The sequence below is a fragment of the Mastacembelus armatus genome, chromosome 21 (genome assembly GCF_900324485.2).
Source record: "Mastacembelus armatus chromosome 21, fMasArm1.2, whole genome shotgun sequence".
NCBI lineage: Eukaryota > Metazoa > Chordata > Actinopteri > Synbranchiformes > Mastacembelidae > Mastacembelus > Mastacembelus armatus.
The window spans coordinates 23552212-23577436 of NC_046653.1; the positions used below are offsets into that span (position 1 = coordinate 23552212).

Below are 25225 nucleotides of genomic sequence, written 5' to 3' on the forward strand. Positions count from 1 at the left end.
TGGGTTTTTTTTTTTTAAGTGTTACTAAGGCAGAAAAAGTAGAAAATTGACTAAAGGTTAGTGTTAAAACCTTAAAGCATCAATCAGGCAAAAATATAATAAATATTTTGTTTTTCCAGCTTCAGAAATGGGAGAATTTGTTGCTTTTCTGTTTTGTCTTTGGCTTTTAGACTCATCCATTGACACGTCACGCATCTTATTTTGAAATATTGTAAACATCTAATTCAGTGCTAACCAAACAATAATTAAAATAATTAGTTTCAGCCTCACTCATTACAGTTTAAGCTGCATGATTTGTCCAATATAATTAAATTAGTGGGAGATTAACTCAGACTTTTTGTGTTGGTTTGACTCAAAGCAAATATCCTGTATATATTTCACATAACCCTAACCAGTGTGCTCACTCTCCGTAGGAAATAATAAAAAAAACAGCACCACATTAACTTCAAACTGATTTTTATAATTGTACAATTTATATAAAACCAAATGGTAGCTGACAAAGAGCCCTCAGCACGTCCTACTGCATCAGGAACTGGTATGAAAATCATCAGACATGTCGAGAGCGATTGTCAGGACTGGTGAAGCTCATTTTCTGGTAGAATAATGATAATTATAATACTGGCAAACAGATTTAGTCTCAGCAGGGACAGAAAAAGGCTGTGCTTATCAAGCGTTTCAATCTAAATGCAGCTAACAGGGTTGTCAATTTCAGCGTGAAATAAACTCATTAATTACAGATGGACACATCACTCTGGGCTCAAGATTCTCGTACAAAGCTTTAGGTCAGTATTATGTACAAAAGCAGTTCAATTTCATCTCAGTACCTAAGCTAACACACTCCAACACACAAACAACTTACAGGATGGTTGTTGGTGATATGTTATATTTTTCTTATTGTCATCAAATTCAACAAAGAGACCAAAGCGAACAGTGAAGTCAACCTAATAGTCAAAAGACTGATGCTGACAAGTTCGCCTTTTTATCTGAGTAACATCCACTAAAAGCTGCAGTTCCCAGTTAAGTTGTTTAAGAATCTAAATACATATTTGTGACCGATTTGTTGAAGGTTTATGTTTTCATTGTGGCTTTCTCAGAGCACACGGCATGTCTCAGGACACATTGTTGGTTTTAGTGGATTCCCCCCCCCCCCAGACAAAAACAAAAATACAGAATATCACCAACTCTTACAGGAAGGAAAACAGTGAGGTTGAGACACCATTTCTCTAGAAAAAAAAAACCAACAAATATCTGCATAGTGATCCGTCATGCAGAGCAGTATCCTCACACTTTGTCATTCAGTGTTCAGAAACTCACATTAATCTCAGTTCAGGTTACAAAACACTTCTGGTTCCTGGTGGTATAAGTTTGGGTTTCATTTGACCAGGGTTTGAGATGTTCCCTCCTGGCTCCAGTACAATAGAGGGTGATGTTTATGAAAAAACACCAGCAACCAAACAATGTCCTGATTACTGTGGAGGACCAAAAATCATTACATTATTATTATTATTATTATTATTATTATTATTATTATTATCACTTAAACTATGATTTAATTAAAAAATACCTCAAATAATGTTAAACCTAAAGAAAAGCAGCAAATAGTCGTATTTGAGAAGCTGGAACCATTTAATTTTGGCAAAAGCTCAATAACGATCAATTTTGAAAACAGCTTCTAGTAAATTTCTTGTTGATCAATTACTGTTAATGTTTACATTTTTTTCCTTTAAGGTCATCTGATCCACATTGGCTTAAAAAAGGGAGTATGAGTTTATTCTTTACAGCAGAATTAGTGACATCTAGTGGTGAACCTGAAGAACGCAGCGATGTGATTACACGTTACCTATACGTCAGGTGATCAGGTCACTTGGCTGCTGCGTATTTAGAAACTGATTAAAGTTAATGTATAACAGCTTCCATGTAAGACAGTGAATATTACTGTTCCCTTCATAGAGCCAGACATCTCTCATATCAGAAGATATCTGAAACCCTGGTCAAGTGTGCACGGCTCAGTACCACCAGGACTCAACCATCCAGGCGTTTTAAAAAGCTTTTCCGATTTCGGGGAACTGATCTTTTGAAATTAAAGCGTCTACTAACACAGGATATGTTGCAAAAGAAAAAAGAACATCAAGGCACTGGACACGTTTCAGACAATGGCACGTTAGTTTGTAGACAAACAGAGGGGAGGACGACAGTGGTCAAGGCCCTGTGTTATTTTACATTTAAGTGCTGGCAGTAAATGTACCATCATGTAAGACTTAATAAGAAAAAACCGGAACGAACAGATGTTTTCATCATCGCAAAAAATTTGGTCTTTTTATAGAATCTGGGGCTCATTGGATTTAGACTTTTAGAGACTGTTTGTTACCCTGGTCAACAAATTGTGCAACTGTGCACGACAGGTAGGGATAAACATGGAGGCAAAACAGTGCAGGAGGCCATTAGAGGCCACTAGATAAAATGCATAATCTCATCTTTCAGTCTGCAAAACCTGTGGTTCATCGGTAGGTTCATCCCAATTCCCTGAATGGGGCGAAACATAAAAACAGCTAAAAGTGCATTAACTCACGTCTTCTCAGCTTCAACAGCAGGAGAGACACCAAGTCCTGTCTCACTCCTGCATTTATCAGACTATGTGCCAAATCTGAGTTAATGCACCTTTAAGGGAATGGAAATGGACCCAGTGTCTGGGCTGTACAATTCACAGCAAAGTCCAAATTTGTGCTTCAGGTTGTGAACAGGTAAAAATAAGCTTTTCGTACCTTCTCTTTTAATTATGTGTGGAAGTCAGAAATTTGGTACAAGCCAAAATGATAAAAAAGTTAAAATTACACTTAAGAGTCTACTTCATTTTGTACAAACTATTAAAAATGGCTTTTTTTTTTTTGTTTTGTTTTGTTTTGTTTTTTTAAAGATAAGACGAGTCTCAGGCGAGCTGCTTTGCCACGCAGAGACAAAGTACCGAGGTCGGTTTGGATTTAAGCACCCGTGAGTAGAAAGAGCGAACCGTGGTGTGAGTTAACACAAGCATGCAGACACAAACCAGAACTGGTCCAGGTCGAATTCTTCATGGAGCAACTGGTGTGGCTGCAGTGGTCAGTCCAGTCCAGTCCAGTTGTTTGTCTCAGCCTGGGGTGGCAGGAAGGTGATTGTGTTGCCCACGTGAAGAGCAGGCGATACAGACACTTCATGTGTTCAATATTAAATAAATACAAAAGAAATAGTCACATGAATAACTTGTTTTAAAAAAAGGGAGGAGGAATTTAACTGAGTACTTTCCTGCAACTTTCTATTGCAATGCAATTCAGAGGGAAATAATTATTAGAAAATTATATGAATTTAGCTCAGGGCTTTTTAAACAATTTATCAATAGTATGATGATATAACAGTATATCAGTCATGGGTACTACTTCTGCATTGGGTACTTCTAATACCAGAAGTACATTTTCCTTTTACTTAAGGTTTTTAATGAAGAACGTTAGTTGTAAAGTTTTATCATGGTCTTAGTATTTTCACGCTAAAAGATCTGAATACTTCATCAGTGTAAACAACAATTTATGAAATATTAAACTAAGTTCACTCAAAAGTTCTGGTTTCAGTTCAGCTCTGAAATAAATAATGTGATGTTATAATCAATGAAGTCCTATAACATGTTATTGCTTCCCTTATATACATTTTTAGTCTGTGGCTATTCATGTGATTATTAATTAAATATTGAACACTTGGCTCCAAACATCCACACCGTGTCTCAACCTTCTGCCTGAAAAGTGCACAGACAAAACGCTGCATCGCTCCTGGATGGGTGGGGTTGGGTGGTGGTGGTGGGGGGTTCAGACGCATCGTTCGAGGTAGGAGGGCAGAGAGTGGGATCGGAGGGGTCAGAAGGTTTCCGAGTCCTCCGAGTCGTTCTCAGTTGTTCCCTCGCTGGAGGGTCCGGAAGGGTTCCTGGGGCTGCGTGGTCCCCGAGGGCCGACGCCCAGGCCTTTACCCCCCTGGTGGGGCAGCTGCCTCAGCAGGGAGCCTGGGGAGGGAGCCCCGGAGCTGCAAGGGGAGCAGAAAGGCATCATGGTAGCCAGAATGAGAGCCAGACAGTCAGCCACCTCTCTGCTAGGAGCACAAGCCAGAGCAGGGGTCAGACCTGAGGTAGAGAGAAAGAGACAGGGGGGGACAGAGGAGGAGGGCGAGGCGTGGACGTGAAGGAAGCGGGAAAGACAAAGCAGAAACAGGAGACAAGAGGAGGGGCGGAGCAGCCTTGCATTAGTGTTCAGCCAGCTACCATGACGGGGGCGGGGTACACAGCACACAGAGACCGATCACGTCCATCACCACAGAACCTACGTTCAGTTCAAGTCCAACTGAAATCACATCCAGCTATTCCTCCCTGGCGTCTAATGCAGGTGCACACTGCAGGATTCAGTCAAATCCCGACACCGAGCACTTGGTGTTTACACTGAACGCTCTCAGATGGTGATTGGAATCTCACAGAAAATCGCATGATCAAACGTGACTTCAGAGCCAAACAGAGACAGACCGTCGTCAGGTGACGTCCTGGCTGAGACAGAATTAGCAGGGTGATAAGTCAACGTGTTGTTAAGCTGCTTTTAAGTGTTGTGTGAGATGTAACTCAGCACAGGACCAGTGGGGGCAGACAGACATGTGAGGAACAGGACCTCAGAGCTCATCTAGCTGCTGCTGCTCCATTCAGAGTTTAATTACTTTGTGCAGAAGTGGAAGTTATTTTGGTTTCAGCCAGGAGCTACCAGGCCTTAATCTGCTGCAGACAAGATGAATTTCAGTTGGATTTTAAAATAGCACGTAACATGTGGGAAGATTCTTTCACAGTGCAAATGGAAAATCGCAAACATTTCATAAGACAAGCTGCGTTCATGCTGGAAAGGAGGAAAACATTCATGCTGACCGGCGACAGTGGCGTGCAGCTAGAGCCCACTACACTAAGGGCATCAGATCAGAGCGGACGGGGTCACCCTACCGTTCTCATCCACCGTCTGAACGTTGGCTCCTCGGGACAGCAGCTCCTGGACCGCCTGCTTCAGACCGCTACGAGCCGCCAGGTGGAGAGGACTGAGTAACAACCAAGGAGAGGAATTCATAAAGGACACATCAAGTATGTTCTCAGTCTCGTGCTGTTACAGGGGTTTGAGATGCTCACGTTTGCAGCGCTGCATTTGTGGCGTTGATGAGCGCCGTGTCAGAAAGCTTCTCCAGGATCAACAACACGCAGTCTTCCTTTCCCTGTGTGAGGAAAAAACTCAGGTTATAACGAGCCTGGTCCTAGTGCCGACCCCCTGTCTGGGGTCAAGCCTCAGTCCTAGAATGCAAATAGTCCACTAAAGCATCATAACCAATAAATCAGTTTCCAGTGAAGACTGCAGCCTCTTTTCCCTGCAAGGAGAATGTGATACAACAAACAGCGATGCTCAAATGTTGCTTGGATCATAACACACGTGGTCATTTTGTTCACAACAACAAGGGTTATCGCTGTGTTGAGACCTAAATGCAGCTGAGAGTCATGGGGTGAAAATGGACTGTTTTCTTAAACCCACTAAACGTGACCTCAGCTCAACGCCACAACTCCTCACTGGGATGGAGACAAATGTTCAATAAGCTGTAGAGTGGAGCCCTCCTGTGGATACTTACGTTACTGCAGGCTAGATGAAGGGCGGTGTTGCCATCTTTGGCTGTCAGGCTGAGGTTGGCCTTGGCGCTGGTCAACAGCACCTCTGGAGCACGAGACAGAACATTTATGTACCAAGATCAGCCGCACAGAACCAGAGCTGAGTTACATAAACACGTTACAATCATCAGCCAAGTAAATATCTCTGTACCGAGAGCTTCGACCCTGCCCTTCTCAGCCGCCATCATCGGTGCAGTACGGCCCGACTCGTCTGCAGCATCGACAGGTGCATCATGGGAAAGAAGCAGCTGGACACAGTCGACGTGGCCTGCAAACGCTGCAGCATGAAGAGGAGTCCTGCAGGAGAGCAATAGCAGTGCTGTGGTGTCAACTTCCAGACAGGTGGCAAATCCAACGTGAGTGTCTTATTCATCACCCATCTGTCCGTGCACGCACGTCTTACCTGCCCTTGGCGTCCTTGCAGCCGGCGATGTCTGATCCCATCGCTTCCAGCAGCAGAGACGCACAGGGCTCATGATCATTCATCCTATTGGATCAAACACAAACAGGATGGCACTGACTCGTAGCAGGTGTTGAAAATAAAACAAAACTTTTGTGTAACCTCTGTTTAAACTCATCTGCCCCTCTCAGTCAAAACCAAAGATCAATAATAAAACGTACACAGCACAGTGCAGAGGGGTGAATGGGTTCCCATCAATACGGCGACAACCTTTCTGCTCCAGCAGCACCTCCACACATCCCTCTTGACCTACACACAGGAAAACACACACAGAAAGACGTGTTTACTTGGTGTTTTAATTATTAGAGTAATGACAATAAAATCAGGGTAAGGCTGCAACAACTATTCCCACCCCATTATATGGATTATCATCTATGATTGTGTGTCAATAAAAACAGTATGAGCACGAACAAACTGCGCAATAAAGAAGCATTAAAAGAGAATAGTAAAATGTCACCTTATGTCCTGACATAGTACTAATAGTTTCACCTCATTAATATGCAAATGTTACACAGCAAGACGAAGCTAAATCTCTGTGCAGTATGATGTTTCCACCATGTGATTAGGCTCTTAGGTTTTAGCATTCACAGGAAAAATCTGTTTCACCCAAATTAGGTTCATAACTCAGCAGATATTTCACACCAACATGTTTGTCTTTGAAAAGGTAACAGGAAAAGAGCAAGAGACTCACAAAGACAGACACAGAGTCAAAGTCTCAGAGTCATAGAAACACAGTCTCAGAGACAAAGTCAGAGTCTCAGAAATCATCTCAGACAGTCACAGAGTCATAAAGACACTGTCACAAAGACAAAACGTCTAATCACAGTTAACAGAGCAATCAGAGTCTCAGAGTCATAGAGTCACAGTCTCAAAAAGACTCTCACAGCCACAGAGTGTCATGGTGTCAAGAATCCAGTGAGTGTGTGTGGACACTCCAGCACTGACCGTAGTAGCAGGCCCAGTGCAGCGGTGTGTATCCACTGCAGTCCTTCAGCGGCGGCAGGGACGGTGGCTCGGAGCACGCGATGCTCAGCAGCTCGCTCAGCCAGGAGGCGTGACCTCGGGAGGCGGCCAGGTGGATGGCCGTACGACCCCGAGAGTCCCCGAGCAGAACCGAAGCTTCCTGCTCCAACAGACACTGGACACACTCCTCCTGACCGCACAGCAGCTTGAGAGAGAAGATAAAGGTCAGGATATTAATTGATATTTGGTCGTAAACTACAAAATGTTCCCTTTCAAAAGAGACCAGGGTCATGACATGCTGAGGGTTCAAGGCTGGTGACCATTTTACTTTGGGTAAAAATAGGGTGAGTGTTAATTAAAGCTCACCCCGAGGTGCAGTGGAGTGAGGCCGTGGTTATCAGCCATGTTGACGTTGGCTTCCCTCTCCAGCAGCAGCGACACGGCGTCCACGTGACCTCCTGCCACCGCCAGCATCAGAGGAGTCCTGAAGACGACGACAGGCCAGTTAACGCAAGTGAGACAGAAAAGACAAGAGCCAGGAACAGAAATGCCCCCAGAATCACTCACTGTCCCTGAGAGTCAGCAACGTCTATGAGGTCTGCACCGTCCGATTCATCCAGCAGGAGGCGCACACACGTCGTATGGCCGCTCATCACTGCAAGGAGTCAGACGGGGTGTGACAGGAAGAGAAACGTTTATTAATAGTCAGTCAGATGACACGAGTGAGGCTCAGTGAGATTCACTTAGGGTGACTAATGCGAAACCATCACCGATCCTGAAATAACCAGCTCGGATTGGACGATGTGTGAAATGAACTGACAAGTTGAGAAACTGAAAGGGAATGTGTGCTGGGTTTAAGATTCAAACACACCTGCCAGGTGTACAGGCGTGCGTCCGTACTGCGTGTCAGTGGTGTGTGGCGACGCCCCCTGGCTGAGGAGAGTGTGGACACAGTCTGTGTGGCCCCGCAGGGTGGCCAGGGCCAGGGGGGTCCTCCCCGCCTCGTCCCTGTGGTCCACCTCCCTCTCACCCTTCAGCAGCACCTCCAGGGCCTGAGCGTGGCCGTGATACGCCTGCAAGCAAACGGAGCCGCTTTAAAAAAAACGCTTTCAACACCAAACTGATTATTATTGTAAATGAATTAGCCCATTTTTAAGGAAACAGATTTCAAAAGATAATTAATCATCTAACATGACACTGGTTTCTTCTTACTTGATTAAGAAATCAAAGATTAATTCCTGGGTTTTATTCTTTTACTTTTTTCTCCTTCAGAAATAATTTTGTGTTGATGCTGCTACACAGATAAGTCGACTTTTCCAAACTTCCTGTCCAACATGTAACATTCAAAGCTTTGTTCTGTGGAAAGATGTCCACACATTGAAAAGTGTTTTGTTCCTAAGCTTCTGTGAGACTCACAGCGAGGTGCAGCGGGCTCCTGGCGTTCGGAGAGTCGGGGTCAGTTTGGTCTCTGTCCAGCAGCTGCAGGTCACAGTCAACACACGTCAACATGTTTCACATAAAAGCAGGTTTCACATCTTCATTAAGACTCTCAGCCTAATGTGAGTAGAAGGATGTAATCTACAGTCATTTCTATGAGCACCTTCATTTACGATTTTACTCGTCTGAGCCTGAAGATGCTGTAACAAGGCCCTGGAATGTCTTCGTGTGGTGTGCAGAGAAAATATGAGACGGAAAAGACGCCTGAAGACATTTCACAATAAAACAATTTCCTCCGTGTGGCCTCAGCACGTGGTGTGTGTGTGTGTGTGTGTGTGTGTGTGTGTGTTCACTGACCAGCTCCAGACAGTGCCTGTGTCCGTAGGCTGCAGCGTAGTGGACGGGACTGTAGCCCTGTTTGTCCTTGAGAGAGGCCGTGGCTCCGCTCTGCAGCAGGAACTCCAGACACCTGCGGCACAAACACAAGCACTGAGCACGGGGAGGAGACGACGCTCGGATTCCAGGTGTCGATGTGGTAAAAGTAAGGCTGAAACACGGCGCTATGACTTCTGCAGATGTTTGCAGAACAACAAGGCACAAAGAACAACAGCGTCTTAGTTCAGTTCATCAGTTTTTTTTCAATGTGGACTCACAGCGCCGCCTCTTTCTCTCTCTCCGCCTGAACGCCTTCACTCTCCGGCTCCAGGGCAACTCGACGCCTGGGGGGGGCAGGTGAGATAACAGAGTGTAAAAGCAGAAACACCTCCCTGACGAGGATAAATACAGCCCTGCACCACAAACTGTGGAGGCGCTAATGCTGGAGCCCATGCATGACTACCTCCACCTCAGCATCACCTCTGGTTACCGTGGAAACAGAGAGGGGTGCACCATCAGGTTTCTATATGTAGTAACAGCAGCTACCCCAGTTTTCAGTGTGAGCAGACTCCTTCTTTCTGTCCGACGTGTTCTGCTTCTTTATAGCACAGTTTCTGCCCCACGTGGCCAATAATTCAGTTGGTGCAGATTAAAGAAAAGGATCTGAACAGTCCCCGGTCTCACCTCCTGTCCAGGTCCGAGGCAGCGGCGTAATGCAGGGCAGAGCGCCCCCACTTGTCAGTGGCGTTGATGGGGGTGCCACAGGCCACGAGAGTCTCCAAACACTGATAGTGTCGGCTGGCAGCCGCATAGTGGAGCGGGGTCCTGAGAAATAACAGGAACACACATTCAGACATTTTCTCTCCCAGTAGCAAATTCTAATAATTAATCAACTATCAAAACAGCCAATGGACTAATTGATTCATTATTTTTAATTGCTCCACCCGTCCATTCTGCAGCTTATCCAGGTGGGATGCATTAATGAGTCTGTCATTAGGAATCAATGATAAATACATCAGGGACAATGAAACTAACTATAATTTCATGTGGAAATAAAAGGTTTTAAATCTAACTTGAACCCTGTAGTTTTAAAAGTGATTAAATATTTTAAGATGATGAACATCCAGTCAAACTGGCAGTGACGTGTAGCAACATGAAGAAACGCACAAACCAGCAGGTGTGCAGTGACAGACCAGTGTGTCGACTTGGACTGACCAATAATAACCACTGACTCACACTATTCAAGACATGATTATGACACACACACCTTTACCTACGCCCACCTGCACCCATTCACACACAATAATAAAGGCACCCCACCCAAAATAACATTATTCTGCTGTAACTGGGTGATGTTTCTGCCCCACCTCATCACAGTCACTGCCTGACAAATTCATTTCATGTTCTGTTGAAGATCAAACCAACAGCCCTTTTCGTTATGAATTCATCTACCATTTATTGTTTCCAACTACACGAACAATGATTTGATCTGTAACTCTCCCATGTAACATTCATAAGCAGTGTGCAGACTTTATAAAGCACCATGATGGGGCGTCCATTTGTAAATGTTTCTTCATCTACACTATTTGTCAGCAATAACATTATTATATTCCAAATGTGCACACACACAGCCATTAACGAACACATACTGTAAATCTGCTGACAAACACATTATTGTTTGTGTTTAGAAATGATACATTTATAAACTATAACTTTGTCTGAAACCCAAACATTTTCATCTCAGTCACATAAAACTGAGAAAATCTGACGCTGGGACATGAGAATCTTTAGTGCTACTTTAACTTTTGTCCCAAAATCCAAGTTATTGTCAACAGTTTCTTTGCTGATCTACTTGTAACACCTCTGAAGATGTCACGAACAAAACGTCCTGAACTGGACAGTGTGTTTTCTCCCACCTGCCACAGTTGTCCCTCCTGTTGTGGTCCCCACCGCTGCTCAGGAGCAGCTTGACACACTCCACATTCCTGCACACAGAGCAGGAGAAATGAGTAGAAGGGAACAGTTATTACAGCCTGCACCAAATGACAGTATGTTCTTTCAGACAGCGGTTTGAGTCGTTAAATCAGCTGCTTTTGATTCATAATATGACTTTAAAAAGTATCTGTACATGTCAAAATGGTCAAAATGGAATAAAGAATGTGTCTGGTTGTTTTCAATCATGCAGAGATGCTTCGAACATGTATAAACTTGGTAATATGGATGTTATGGTGTCTGGAAGTAATGTTCCTGTTCACATAGAGGAAACAGTAGATTTTTTGCACATTATATATTACTGAGCATAAATTGTCTAACTCTCCATTGCAGGGGTTGAGTGTTCATGCAAATCTGAATGTCCTGTGACAAACTGTGGGTCTCACCCTCCGGCAGCAGCGGCATGCAGGCAGGTCCTCCCCAGGCTGTCAGGGGTGTCGATCTGAAAGCCTGCAGACAGGACCGAGTCGTTACACATTATGCTAAACCTCCGGCCTGACGAGGGCAGCACAGGGAGACGGAGGGAGGCCAGACAACACAGAGCAGCAGCCACCACAGAGACAGAGACAGAGAGAGAGAGAGAGAGAGAGGGAGAGGGAGGTGGAGAGAAAGACAGGTGTTAGCACAACAGGTGGGGGGGGACAGAACAGGTGAGAGTGCATGATGCTGGCCGTGCAGGAAACACACAAACAGCGACAGAAACAAAGAGGCAGGGACATCAGAAGGTCACAGAGACATCACAAGGTCTGTGAGATGTTTATTCATCAGGACATTTAAGTCCAACAGAGTGCTGGACAACACCAGGAGAGAGAGGAAGAAAGAAATAATAAAATACACACTCAACATTAAGGAAACAGTCATCGGTTCAGAATATAGAAGATATTTCAACCAGGGTTAAAAGCCAAAGAGAAGAAATGTGCTTGTCAGGGCTGGAGCTGTCCTCCACAGAGCTTCAGGCCAGACCTCAGGGGGAACATCTGGGTGGAGGGTCTAGATAGTCCTAGATAGTGGAATTAAAGCTCAGAGAGGTGGAACGGCACAAAACCACTGAGTGACATAGACAATAGCACCTTAAATCAGTCCTGTACGGACCCCGGAGCCAAAGCAGCGATACTGGTCTGTGGTCACAGGTACATGCAGCTGTCAAAAGGATCACAGCAGCGTTTAGAGCTGGTGCAAATAAAGGCCAAAAACTTTTCAGGTTTCTTAAGATCTGACCCCTAGAGAAGTAAATCCAACAGGCTTTTGTTTGTACAAACTGAGTTTTTTTTTTTTTTAATCCTTCACTGTTGCAAGTTTTCTAATCGTCTCTGTTCTTTTAGCTCCTGATTTAGCAACAAGCACAGAGCCCAGACCAGCACCGCTCACAAACAGCGCTGACCAGACACAGGCTCAAGTACATGTAAATGAATTCTTTGTTGTTCAGCAGAGCCACGAGGAGCCCAGTTTCATCCTCGCCTCCTGACTCGAGTGACTCCTGACTCTAGTGCCTTGTTCAGCCAGAAAGGCTGTTGTCTTCCCTTTGCTCCCACTCATCTGTTCAATAAACCAGTTTCTCCTTTAAACCAGGGAAACCTCTCAGAACCATACAAAATATGGAAATATGAATTATTTAATTACCAAAAACAACAAAGAAACTTTTCAGATCTGAACAGGAACCTAACAGGGACCCGACCCTGATGCTCTAAGAGGGACAGGGAGTGGCTCCATCAGTGAGTAATCAGCCTGAGTGAGGCCTTGTCTCTTTCTGGAGCATTGTGACTTGAATTTGGCCAGAGATAAATACGTGTGCTTGTGGAGGAAATCACCAGTGGGACCAAGAAAAACAACCACCATGAAAATGACCCTCGAAGACGACGTTCAGGGTGACACGATAGATCAAATGCACATGAGTTCATGTTTTAACGCCCATATAAAAGTAAAAGGCAGTAGTTACAGCCAATAGAAAATCACAACTCCCGCTTTGCTAATAAAGTTGGTTCAAACATGTTCAGCTCTGTTGAACTCTAGTTTATAACAGCAGTTTATAGTGTCCTAACATGGAGCCATGGAGGAGTCTCTGCAGCTCAAAGTGGGAACCAGTGGCTGCCAGAGCCAAGAGGCGGCGTTCTTTAGCACAGACAGAGTGGGACAAAGAAAGACCAACAACCAGGGTTAACATGGTTTTGGCTTTTTCCATAGAGAGACTTCAAAGCAGCCAAAGGACTCACATTGGATCCACATGGGGCCTTCTTCCTTCTGTGTTTTCATGTGTTAGCATCTAAAGCTAACCTGTTGGTTCTGGTAGCATTAGCCACCTAGCATGGTCCTGATTGGACCTTTGGATTGGATGGATCTGATGTGAATTTGGGAGGAACTGGAGCTTTGGGTAACGTTAGTGCTTTGGGTCACATTAGCAGGAACCAGAGCGTCTACTAGACTGACACATTTAATCCTTAGTCAGCTAACGCTAGCTTTGGACTGGACACTTTGTCCCAACCAGGCATCCGTAGTTCACATCTTATGTTCAGGGAACAGGCAAAGAGTCCTAAGAAGTGGTTTATGGTTTTGTTTTGAGGCTCATTAGATCCTCCAGAGGCCGAGGAAACATGAGCCAGAGGAGATTTAAGTTTCATTAGGAGGCCTGGTTGTACAGACCTTAATGGAAAACAGTCAGTGTGGGCCCACAGGTAATTTTAGCTCAGGAGCTCCTTAAGGCATTAACCCAACCATGGTTACAACAGCCTTAGTTAGGAAACTAAAGCTCCTTCATAGGTCACGTGTCCTACCTGAGGACAGCAGCTTCCGGCAGCAGTCAGAGTGAGCATTCAGGGCAGCCAGGTGGAGCGGGAACATGCCATGGACCCCTCGCCTGTGGACAAACAACAGTCTTTGCTTCTTGATGCCTTTTTGTGGTAATAACTAAAAATTTGTCAGCAGGTGGACAAAGAAACCTTGTGCAGTCTGCTCCACTGGTGATGAGCGTGTTGATGAGGAGCTCGTGGCCATAGCGGGCAGCGATGTGAAGAGGGGTGTTGCCGTCCTTGTCCACGCTGTCGATCTCCCCACCTGAAACGAAATATTCATATTTAAAGAGAATTTGCAACAACGCTGAGACAAAAACAAGCATGAAGAGGTCTCACCGTTCCGGATGAGGGTCTGGGAGCGAGTGAAGCGACCGTGAACGGCCGTCATGTGAAGAGGACTCTTCCCATCCCGACTCTGCGGAAATAAAACTGAATTTTACACAAAGCGCAGACGTAACTTTAAGAAAAACAACAGAGGCGACAGGGGTCAGTCATAAATATCAGTCTTACATATCTCATTTGTGTGCACGTCTGGAAAAACATTGTATTTTTCAATTCAATTTGCAAAGGCCCTAAATATTTTATCCAGCTTAAAATCTTTCTGGGTTGGAAAATCTCCAATGCAACTTTCCAGCCCTCTGACCCTATATCAAATTATTATTTGGGCCTTAGATAACTTAGTCATATGTGGAATTGGTCAGTTGGTGTGATTTTTGTCCAAAAATCCCACAAGATTCAGGAAAACACAACAAAGTCTCACATTTGAGGTGAAAAAGTTTAGCTGTAATGTCGACTCCAACACTGAACACTCAAACTGAAATTGTTGATAGTAAAGTCACTGTCAGTCAACTCACAGATCAATCAGCTCATCATTTCAACCCAGACTGTAAAATAGTGCTGGGACGTACTGACAATAATGTGACATAAAGGACATAAATAATGTAATTGGGTTTCACAGTTTAACTGTGTTTATTGCAGATTTTCAGACACAACCGGTTAAAAAAATAAACAAATACTATGAAAAGTACTATGAAAAGTAAAATGTACATACATGTACATAAAAGTACAAACAGGCTGCCAGAGGGAGAAACAGAAACATGTATGTGAGGTACAGTGGTCAACAGGTCTAATTAATATAACGTATCGTGTCCATGTGTGACCATGGGGGTGTGGAGAAGGACTGTCAGCTGTCAGGGGGGGTCCTGGGCTGTGTCTGTGACAGAAGCTGCCATCAACGAGAATTTCTCAGTCCAGTCATTAACAAAAAGAAAATCATTTATTCATCATCTGTCATGGCTGCCAGTAGTTTGCAAATGTGCACTGATACGTGTCTGCAGCTATTTTTAGGCAGGGATACGGTAAACCCCCCCTGCCTAGAGGGGGGTGGGGGTACACGCACCACTACACCTCTGCCAAAGTCACGTCTGTACAGAGGTAAGAACGGCAGCAGAGGGAAGAACATTTCTGGGTCCTGCTGGCCTACCTGCACGTTGACGTCGGCCCCGTTGTTGACCAGCAGCTCCAGGCAGAGCGCGCCGTGTATAGAGGAAGCAGCAAAGTGCAGCGGGGTGAAGCCCTTGTTGTTGGGCTGGCTGACGTTGGCGCCGTAGTCCATCAGCTCGACGACGACGTTGTCCTGGCCGTTAAAACAGGCCACGTGGAGCGCCGTGTTCCCAAACGCGTTGGCCTCATCGATCTGTTGGCAGAGAACACAGGAGCTGTTGTTATGGCCGAGGAACGTGTGCGTGTCACTGTTACGCTGTTACAGAAGTGACCCAATGAGAGCTCATCTTGTGAATAAGTGCTATTGTGTTGGTTAAACAGGCAGCGTGTGTTGTTGTCCTCAAGTGTGTGTGTCTGGGGGAGGAGGTCGTGGTTCTCTGTTTTTCTAAGGACATTTTTAAGACTGATTTTATTCGTTCTGACTGATTTTTAAGGTTTACAGGCTGTTCACACCTACAGTTTCAATGGTCACTGAGCCCTGGCTAAATCTACAGGGGCGAGCTGAGGAACACTCAGCTTTACACAAATGTCCTCTGACGCAGTGAGAGCGACAGCCGGGTCACAGCCCATCATCTTGATTCCAGAGGAAACCAAAGCACAGAGGTGAAGGAACATTAAACCTTTTAAAGTTTAGACAAAATGGAAGAAAACCTGATTGTTGCTGTCTCTTGGCTTTCAAATTGTCACAGCAACATTTCTATTTATAGGGACCAGTGTCTGTGTCCACCTGCTCAGTCTCAGCCCAGTGTTCCCTCAGTTTGAGCTCTGGGTTTGGTCTGCACCACCTCCTGAGGGAAATCTCTGGCTCTTTAGCTGCTATATGCTCCACTATGTTCACCAGCTGCTGTTTGCTGCTGAGCAGCGAGAGGACTGTGGCTTTTTACAGCTGAAAATGACACTATGGGACCACCAGAGGGGAATACGTTTTGAAAACGAGGGTCCTTCTTGATATAAAAAGATTTCCTCCTCATATGTGTATGTGACGTGTCCTGACCTCCACAGCCAGGTTCAGCAGGTGTTTGACCACAGCGATCTGTCCGCTGGAGGCCGCCGCGTGGAGGGGAGCGTACCCCCGTTTGTCCTTACAGCTGATCTCTGCCCCCTGACTCACCAGCAGGCTCACCACATCCAAATGACCTGCAGAGGGAGCAACACAGCTCAGCTCTCCAATCACGGGCAAACAGGAAGACTCAGCTCGACAGAAATAAACAGAAATAAAGGAAATAAAGGTGGTGCATCTTCAAACAACGTTGATTTTATTTCTTACCCATGAACGCGGCCCAGTGCAGCGCCCGGCCATCCTTCTTATCGAAGGCGTTGATGTTGGCTCCTTTAGCGAGGAGGAGTTTTACCATCTGAGAGGGAAGAGAGAGAGAGAGGGGAAGTTGTGGGTAGTACAAGTGGTTTGACTTTAATGTGCAGCACAGTGTGGATGCACGTTCGTGGGTCTTTATGTAACAGCAAAAACATCTCATCTCTTGGCTCCGTTGTCTCAGAAGAGACAGTCGAGCAGAAATAGACAGACCATCCATTCAGCTTGGCCTCACACACACAATCCTCTCATTGCTAATTATAGGTTCAGCACATTTGTGAATGGTTCAAACTGAGAGCAGGAGTGTTTCAAAACAAACAGGCCCCTCATCAACCCCACTGAAACAGCTGCACCCGCCCACCTGTTTCCTTTAACCGAGTCGTTCAACCAAAACGACCCAGAGGACGGTTGCATCACAGCCTGTGTGGAAGCAACCACTGGATTTTCATTACTAAACTCCACTGTGTCTGCAGTACCTCAGTGTGGCCATTGAGGGCAGCGTGGTGCAGAGCCGTGCGTCCGCCGCGGTCCGACACGTTGACGCTGCTGAGCAGCGGGATGATGACCTCGGCGCAATGCAGCGCGTTATTGGCTGCAGCGACGTGCAGGGGGGTCTGCCAGTTCTTGTCCCGCGCGTTCACGTCGGCTGAGTGGCGGATCAGAACTCGCACGGCCTCCTGGGGAACAGAGCCAACAAGAGTGGCCACTTTATTAGGTACCCCTGTAGAATAGCTGATACCATGATGCTCTGCCAAAAACTCTACCTTACCAAGTCACTTTGTACACTGTATTTTATTTTAAATGTAAGTTTAAAGTCACAGTTAGAAGGAAGGGATTTGTAGCTACTCTCCTTCAAACCCTCCTGCACTGCAAACAAACTAAATAAAGGCTCGGCCTCACCAGTAAAATCCACCTGCAGGTATGTCAGACACGCTGAATTACCTGTTTGGACACTGAGACTGATGCAGCTGATTAATCACTTTGACTCAGATTCATTCAACCGTACCAAAATAAATTCTGCTTTGTGTGGGCTGAGAATATTTTGCAAGATGACGTGTGTGTGTGTGTGTGTGTGTGTGTGTGTGTGTGTGTGTGTGTGTGTGTGCTCACCTCGCTCCGAGACGCCACAGCACGATGCAGAGGAGTGAGCCACATGTTGTCTTTGGCGTTGACCCGGGCCCCTGAGTGTGGAAAGAGAAGAGATAAACACTGAGTTTACAAACCAAAGTGGAAAAGCATCTAAATAGTTTCTTTTATCAACCAACATTTAGGACTTTTTAAAGCAAACTAGAGAGAAACGAAAATACCAGTTTGATCTGTAGGACTGGTTTAAATTCCTATAGGAATAAAAAAAAGCACTCTGGGTGTTGAAATTTGACATTTAAATGATGACAGGCATTGTTTTCTGACAGGAGGGAAACACCTTGCCGGTTTTGGTCTTTCAGTGAGAATCATTCACTTTGAAAAACGGAGAGAAACACGTCCCTTAACCTTTAACCAGCATCGAATCGCCTGGACTTTTTCTGAGAACAGGGGAAAAAGCTTTTACCAGAGAGGATGAGGAGCTCGGTGATCTCGGCATCGCCCAGGAAGGCTGCTGCATGCAGCGGGGTGCGCTTCTCTGGATCCTGAGGGAGGAAGCAGATGAAATATCACCAAGCTGCTCTTATTCTACAGTGCTGTGGTCTAAGAGTGGAGCTGCGGCTCATTGAAACACGTCCATACAAACACTAATATGACACCGCCCTGTAACAGGCTCTGTGGAGTCACTGTGCAGCTCTAACAGACGCACTGAACTTCTTTCCTCATAAAAACAAGTTGTTTTTCAGCGCTGAGCAGGCAGCTCACAGCTTCTGGAACAGGCTGCGTATGTCGGCATGTTTCCACCACCTGTTTGCTCTGGTTTAGGAACAAATCTGCAAAATGTCACGAATAACAACAAAATCCAAGACACACAGTGTTTCCATCGTGTTCCTCGATGTATGAAACAGCACTGACACTCTGGTTCCCCCATTAAAACACAGGCCCCTATAAAAAGCAGCTCTGTGGTTATAGATATTATGAACCGTACAACAGGTGAGATAAAACTGAGCTGATGTACATAAACACACACTGAGTTTAGGCTTCACTGAGTCTTGACCTGTGGGCCTCCTCTGAGGAAATGTGGCCTGGAGAGGGAGGAGAGGACTGGGACAATCACGCTGACTTCTTCTCACTTTACTGAATGTATGTTTAAATGTTAGTACAGGAATGAATTTTAAGAGATTTAAATACTTCAAATACTTTCCTGCTGTGGTGGTGGCCCCTGTGGAGGCTTTGACAAAGGGCTGAATCTGCCTCTGATCATACAAATCTGACAGCTGCAGCCAAAACCAGGATCTAAAGACAAATCTGATACGTGTGTGTGTGTGTGTGTGTGTGTGTGTGTGTGTGTGTGTGTGTGTATGTGTGTGTGTGTGTGTGTGTCCTCACCAGTGCATTGATGTCTTCAGACTTGTATATCAGCATACGGATCTCTTCAGGGTCTCCGCTGAAGATCGCCTGGATGAGAGGAGGCTGGGGAGAGAAGACGTTCAACAAAACGTGAGACATGCAAACCCACAAGACCCACTTACAGTCAGTGACACAACGTGACTCCAAACAAACGACATGTTAGGGGGAATATTTCAAGAGGAGACGGAGCACGATCCTTCCCACGGCATGGAAAACTGAAAACTCTGTGTGTGTGTGTGTGTGTGTGTGTGTGTGTGTAGGAGCAGCTGGTTGACTTTAGGCTGCTGTGTTTACAATTGTTGGAGCGGAGAGGGCCACTATGAGGATGGATGGATTATGGGACAGTGGGCCCCCCATCCCTCCTACACAGGAGCTAGACCCACAGACTGAAACAGACGCTTTGCGGTCGCTTCGTGTGTTTTTGGTCATTTTACATGTCGTCATCGTTTTGTGACTGTTGTTGTTTTGTGTCTCCATGACTATGACACATAAACTACACACAGAACAGAAAACTGCTCGTTGTTACTGAAATCCCCTTTTAAACCTTCACTTCTTGTGTAGACATCCCTGGTTCTGCTGAGATGTGTCCCCATACAGAGGAGCCATTGTTGGAGAAACGTCTTTGTAGATACAGATCATAAAAATAAAATGTCTGTGCAGCTTTAATGAAGGCCACTGTGAGGAGGTCATGTCTCCAAAGCCCTTATTTTGTTTCATGGATCACAGATATGAGGCTCTAAACACACACACACACACACACACACACACACACACACAGAGCAAAAGGAGGCTGGGGGTGAAAATAAAAGTCAGCAGTGCAACAGCAGGAGCATTAAAGCAGCTTTAATTGTCATTTCATATAAGATGACAATATGAAAACGATGCAGCAAGGTCAAAGGTCACAGCAAAGAACCTCCACAGCTCCCCTCAGCTTTACACGGACTTATATCGAGTCTCAGCTCATTGTTTAGTTTCTACACCTCAACTTTACGGTTGTGGTTCTGCTGTGTTGTTCTCTACAGCAGCACTTTGTGCTACATTTAGCATCACACTCACCAAACCACTCAACACTTCCTGCAAGTGTTTTACTTTGAAAAGGAAAGTTGGAAGACTTTTAATGTGAAGTTCTGCTTTCACTCTTTCAGGAGAAACAGCAAAGTGACAGAACCACAGCTGTTTGGCGATAAAAGCTGCGTTTCTGTTACATCAGAGAAACTTAGAGCAGCAGATGATTTTACTGATGAACCTGTGCACAGGAATTGATCACAGAGTTCACCACACTACACATCATCAGTGCCCCTTTACTAATAATCTCGTGTTCCTGATAATAATCGCCAGGCGCGTCTGCAGGTCTGCTGCAGGTTGGACACGTTTCTGATGATTCAGGTCGAGCGCTGCACTTCCTGTGTGTTTCTGCCTCACTTCCTGTTGCACAGTCTCTTTCTCAGAAACGAGAGAGGAACCGCAGAGCTGCGTTTCACTTCTGCTTTGAAAGCACAGCACCAAATGATAAAATGATCCCACTTCCTTATCTCAGCTTTTTCCCCTTTGACTTTAATTCTGGTGTAATGCAACATCACCACATCATCACTATAAAACCATCAGTGCACGCAGGTGCTGCCTCAGATGTTCAGTTCTGCTGCCAAATTAACCAGGTTTTTATTCTGTTTTTAGAACTTCCTTCCTGTTGCTCTACAAGAACCTTTGCTGGTGATGTGATAAACCCAGACTAACGGTTGTGTAACACAAGATGTGTAAGTTCTGGAGCTAAATCCAGGAGGTTATTAGCTCAGCATGAAGAACCAATGGAGGCATAAACATCTAGTTTAGTTTTAAAGGTTGAGAACATTTCACTCTGAACACGCTGACGCTCACACTGCACACTGTGAAGGAAATCCACCCTAACGTCTGTGTGAGGGTTAAACTGGACGAACTGGTTTGAATCTTTAAGCTGTGTCCCATAGAGCCTTCAGATTCAGACACACACAGGTCTACACAGGTCTACAGGCCACTGGATCGGCCCTTCAGTTACACACATGTCCTGTAACTTTAAAGAAGTCCTTTCAATAAATGTTCTACATTCAGGAAATCTGTCCAGACATTTGAAGCCAAGTTCACAGGTCACTGCAGCTGTGACGGCAGGGGCGCCAGGGCAGGACAGGTGCTTCAAACTCCCCTGTCACTTTTTCCTCTGTGAAACCTGCAGCTATTCTCTCACTGAGAACCAGCTCGGTGCCACCCAGCAAAACAGAAACCACCAGCAGAGAGAGAGAGGAACCAGGTGGAGCTGGACCTGGTTGAGAAAGCGATTTATCCAGTCACTGTTTTCTCTCAGCAGCATTTTCATTCAGGTCCAAAGCTGCAGTGACTGAGCAGAGCTGGGGAAAGTGAGAAAGGAGGACACATTGGAGTCCAGGAGAGCAGTGAACCAGGTCCCGGCAGCCGAGGGACCAGAGGGGTCTTGCAGCCAACACTTGGTGGCATGCGGCCTCCACACACACACACACACACACACACACACACACACACACACACACACACACACACACACACACACACACACACTGCTGCAGGGCTACATGCACAAACACACACAGTCAGCTGGCATTAGTCCCTTGTGTCTGGGATCGCCTCCGGGAGCTGGTGCTGGCACAAAGAGAAGCAGCGAGAATGTATGTATGTGTGTGTGTGTGTGTGTGTGTGTGTGTGCCGCCTTTAAAAGCATGAATGAGAACACATACCAGCACCTACACACCAGCCAGTGATGAGGTCAACAAATATTTTAGAATAATAAAAACCTTGCACCCATATGTCAGCCAATATTTCCTTTAGCAATGATCCGTTCACTTTGTTTTCAAAGACCTTAAAAGATAAAACTATGCTCAGAGCAGGATATTTTACCCTGGTGTCAATAGTTCATCTGGAGCTTCCTCTAAAAAATACAAATCAAATCTAAAAACTGGCCAAATGTTCAGGAGCCATAAAATGTGTATTTCTGTACTTCACACTTTCTGTCTGCATATGTGTCAGCTGGAATATGTGAATGTGGATATAATGAAGCTGCAAAGACTCATGGGAGTTTGTTTGTGTTGGTTTCTGTTTCCTACAGTGGCTCCTGCAGATGCTGATTAATCAGATTTGTTTTTTTTTTAAACAGACACTGCTGCATGAATGACAGCACAGGAGCTAGTGGAACAGATGTTTGCCCAGATGTGACGACAGCTGATCTGATTTATCAATTTATCAGGCCACCTAACACTGAGAGTTCACTATTGCACCACACACACACACACACATATACATGTTTCCACACGGTAACACTGACACACAACCCAAACCCCATCAGCACCAGAAACAATGAGAAAAGTGTTGCAGGCTGCAGCAACAGTTCGGTCCTGTCACCGCTGACCAGCACATACATTTCCCCTTCTGTCTTCCTCTCTCGCTCTTATCCTACACAAACTTCCTCCATCAGATTAACTCTGTTTTCATTCCTCATTCCACAGAAACACACAAACAAACACACACACACACAGAGTACGTCCAGTTTGGACCTAAAACCTGTGCTCTACAGTCGTGTCTTCATTTCCTCTGATGCTGCAGGAGGCAACAGGCCTGAACCATTTTATTATTCTGTCCCCCTAACGTGCCTAACAAAGAAAAAACAACCTGAATCACGCACCTGCCCAACACAGACGGGACAACACTTTTAAGAAGGAGGAAAGTGGAGACAAAAACAGGGGAAAGCTGATAAGTGGACTGACACACGTCTGCAGCAGCAACACGCTCGTGCACACAACAACAGCGCTGTGGCAGAAAAACCTCCTGTGCTTCCTTTATGTTCTGAGGATGGTTCTAGATTTAAAAAATGAAAAATGAAAGAAAAACGCAGCTTCACAAAAAGGCACCAGGGACAGATGTGCACAGATGTTCCAAAAACCACAGGAAGTTAATTATCGCAGCAGTGACAGTGACACGTGGTCGTGCAGGCGAGTCGAGTTACTTTAAAATCTGATGTCTAACGTCACGATTTGTATATAGTACAATTCCTAGTAATATCACTAACCCGTTAATGTGGCTGGGACCCCTGTCGATTATTGAACAACCTGAGGTGTCACCGGGCCCCTGAGGTGACTCAGCTCAGATAACAGACTATACAGAGACAGAACTATCCAGCAGTGATGTAAAATGACCACAAACACACATGAGATGGCAACAAGGTACAAATACTACAAAAACGTCTACAACACAAACAACCACAGATGCAAAATCAGCACAAAAAGTGCAAAGCGACTGCAGAAACACAGACGCAGACGACACCTGAACTCAGCTGGAGACTCCTCAGGACCTGCAGCCCTGTTAGAGGTGGTGTGGGGAAAAAAAAAAAGCAAACTAACACACTGAGCATAACTTTCTGCGGCAGGTTAAGACACAGAGAGCACACCAGCGGGTTTCAAAAGAAGAAACTGAGCCGTCTCCTGCACTAATCACACATCACCATCTGCACGTTGTCTGCAAATAACAGGAAGCCCCACAGTTACATAAAAAAACTGCTCTTCCCTCCCTTGAAGTTAACGACAGATCTGATATGACGGACTAACGTCAGGATCAGGGGATCCTGAAGACACTTTGGGATCTCTGCAGACGTCAGGGTCGTCTTAGAACCAGTCTGTGAGTCGACAGAACTGAGAGAACACTGGTTCCCAAACTGAGGTTCAGGCCCTGATTATTCCACACGCTGCGTTTCTGCAGTTCAGTTTTTAGGAGACAGAGTGTGCAAACATGACGTGAGACGATAAACAGATGAAACTGAAAGAAATCCTCTCACACTGGGACGTTAGGTCCATAATTATTTAATAATCATTTAACTTTACTATCCAATATAACAGACGTGTAAATATGAACAAGAAATCACAAATAGAAATGAATTTCTCACATATTTACAGGATAAAATGGGAAAAATATCAAGGCGTCAGTTCTGCACCAGGCGGAGATGTGACCTGAACTGGTGTGATGATGTTACCGACTCATTTTTTCAGTATTTATACATCAAAATCTAATATTAACCAGATACCAACCCTGCTGCCCTGAAACCGACCTCAGGGCCTGACAGCAACATTGTGCCTTGATCAATCAGCCAATCAAAAAGTATTGTGCAATGACCTGATCATGAAATAAGTGTTGGTTGCAGTACAGCAGAAGTACTGCAGTAGGAAGTGCAGTATCTGCAGTAAAAGTATAAATTAGTAGTCACACACTTGCAGGCTGCAGCTCGGAGATGCATGCGGAAGGAAAACCAACAGGAAGTATCTGAGTAGCGGCTTCTCTAAATGGTAACGGACCGAGCGTTTTTAGCCGAACCTCGGGACAGAACCCCCCCTCACCCCCGACCCCCTTCATCCCGACCCCCTACATGCAGCTCTGGCGGCCCGTCCTGCCCCGTGTGCAGGGTGGAGACCCGGCTGCATGTTGATGTGTGTGAAGCTATTAAAACTCATGTGGGGCTGAGTGTGCAGAGGCCTAGCGGCTCTACCTGCTCGGACAGCTTCAGAACAGCCATCTCTGGGTCTCCGCGGCACCAGGCGCGCCGCGATGCACCGCCGCCGACCCGGCTCCTCGTCCTCTTCACTTCGCGGACGTGCACGGCTTCCCGTAGCTCTCTAGCGCACACACGGGCGGATGAGGATGGTGATGATGAAGGCCGGGGCGAGCACCAGGGCCATCAACCCCGCTCCACTGACGCTATCTGCGGCGACGCTGCCGAGCCGAGGCGGCCGCTCGGAGCTGCAGGGAGGCGGGGGAGCAGGACCAGGAGCCGGAGCCTCCGGTGTAAACAATCCACATTTATGGCCGTTTCTGCCGCTGTGTCTCTGCTTTCTGCTGCACAGGGATCCCCAGGCGTCCTCAGACCCATACACCGCCCGCAGAAGGCGCCCTCCTTCCCGGCGTGCTGAGCCACAAGCCTCCCGGAGCGACGGCCAGGGAGCTGAAGTGAGATCTCACAGGAAGTCGGTGCCTTCTCTCCTCCTCCTCCTCCTCCTCCTCTCAGATGCAGAAGTGAAGGAGAAGCTTCCTCAGCATCAACAACAGCAGCTGCCGTCTCGCTGCTGCCCCCTGCTGGACGAAGAAACTCTCCCACTGACACCCGGTGACTGTGCAGCCCAGATACCCCCCATAAACCCCCATAAACCCCATAAAACAAGGAGACG

At 45.9% G+C, this 25225-nt stretch overlaps 1 protein-coding gene across 4 annotated transcripts; it reads right to left on the reverse strand.

Annotated features, from left to right (window-relative positions):
• Positions 1 to 439: 439 nt before the first annotated feature.
• ankrd44 (ankyrin repeat domain 44) lies at positions 440 to 25007 on the reverse strand. 4 transcript variants are annotated; one of them, XM_026295132.2, is made up of 28 exons: positions 24550 to 25007; positions 18996 to 19079; positions 18073 to 18151; positions 17634 to 17704; positions 17000 to 17200; positions 16479 to 16566; positions 16206 to 16348; positions 15192 to 15404; positions 14045 to 14123; positions 13856 to 13970; positions 13691 to 13773; positions 11309 to 11372; positions 10847 to 10915; positions 9615 to 9755; positions 9209 to 9274; positions 8913 to 9024; positions 8535 to 8597; positions 7990 to 8191; positions 7686 to 7773; positions 7485 to 7602; positions 7101 to 7323; positions 6317 to 6404; positions 6099 to 6182; positions 5847 to 5992; positions 5659 to 5741; positions 5171 to 5253; positions 4991 to 5082; positions 440 to 4138 (listed from the first exon to the last, which is right to left on the reverse strand). In XM_026295132.2, exons 1-28 carry the CDS (start codon positions 24574 to 24576, stop codon positions 3879 to 3881), a joined length of 3165 nt encoding a protein of 1054 aa, XP_026150917.1. In that variant the 5' UTR covers positions 24577 to 25007; the 3' UTR covers positions 440 to 3878. The 4 variants fall into 4 exon arrangements, with proteins under 4 accessions (XP_026150917.1, XP_026150916.1, XP_026150915.1 ...); XM_026295131.2 differs by having other exon boundaries at positions 11309 to 11417; XM_026295130.2 differs by having other exon boundaries at positions 440 to 4041; positions 24550 to 25006.
• Positions 25008 to 25225: the final 218 nt, after the last annotated feature.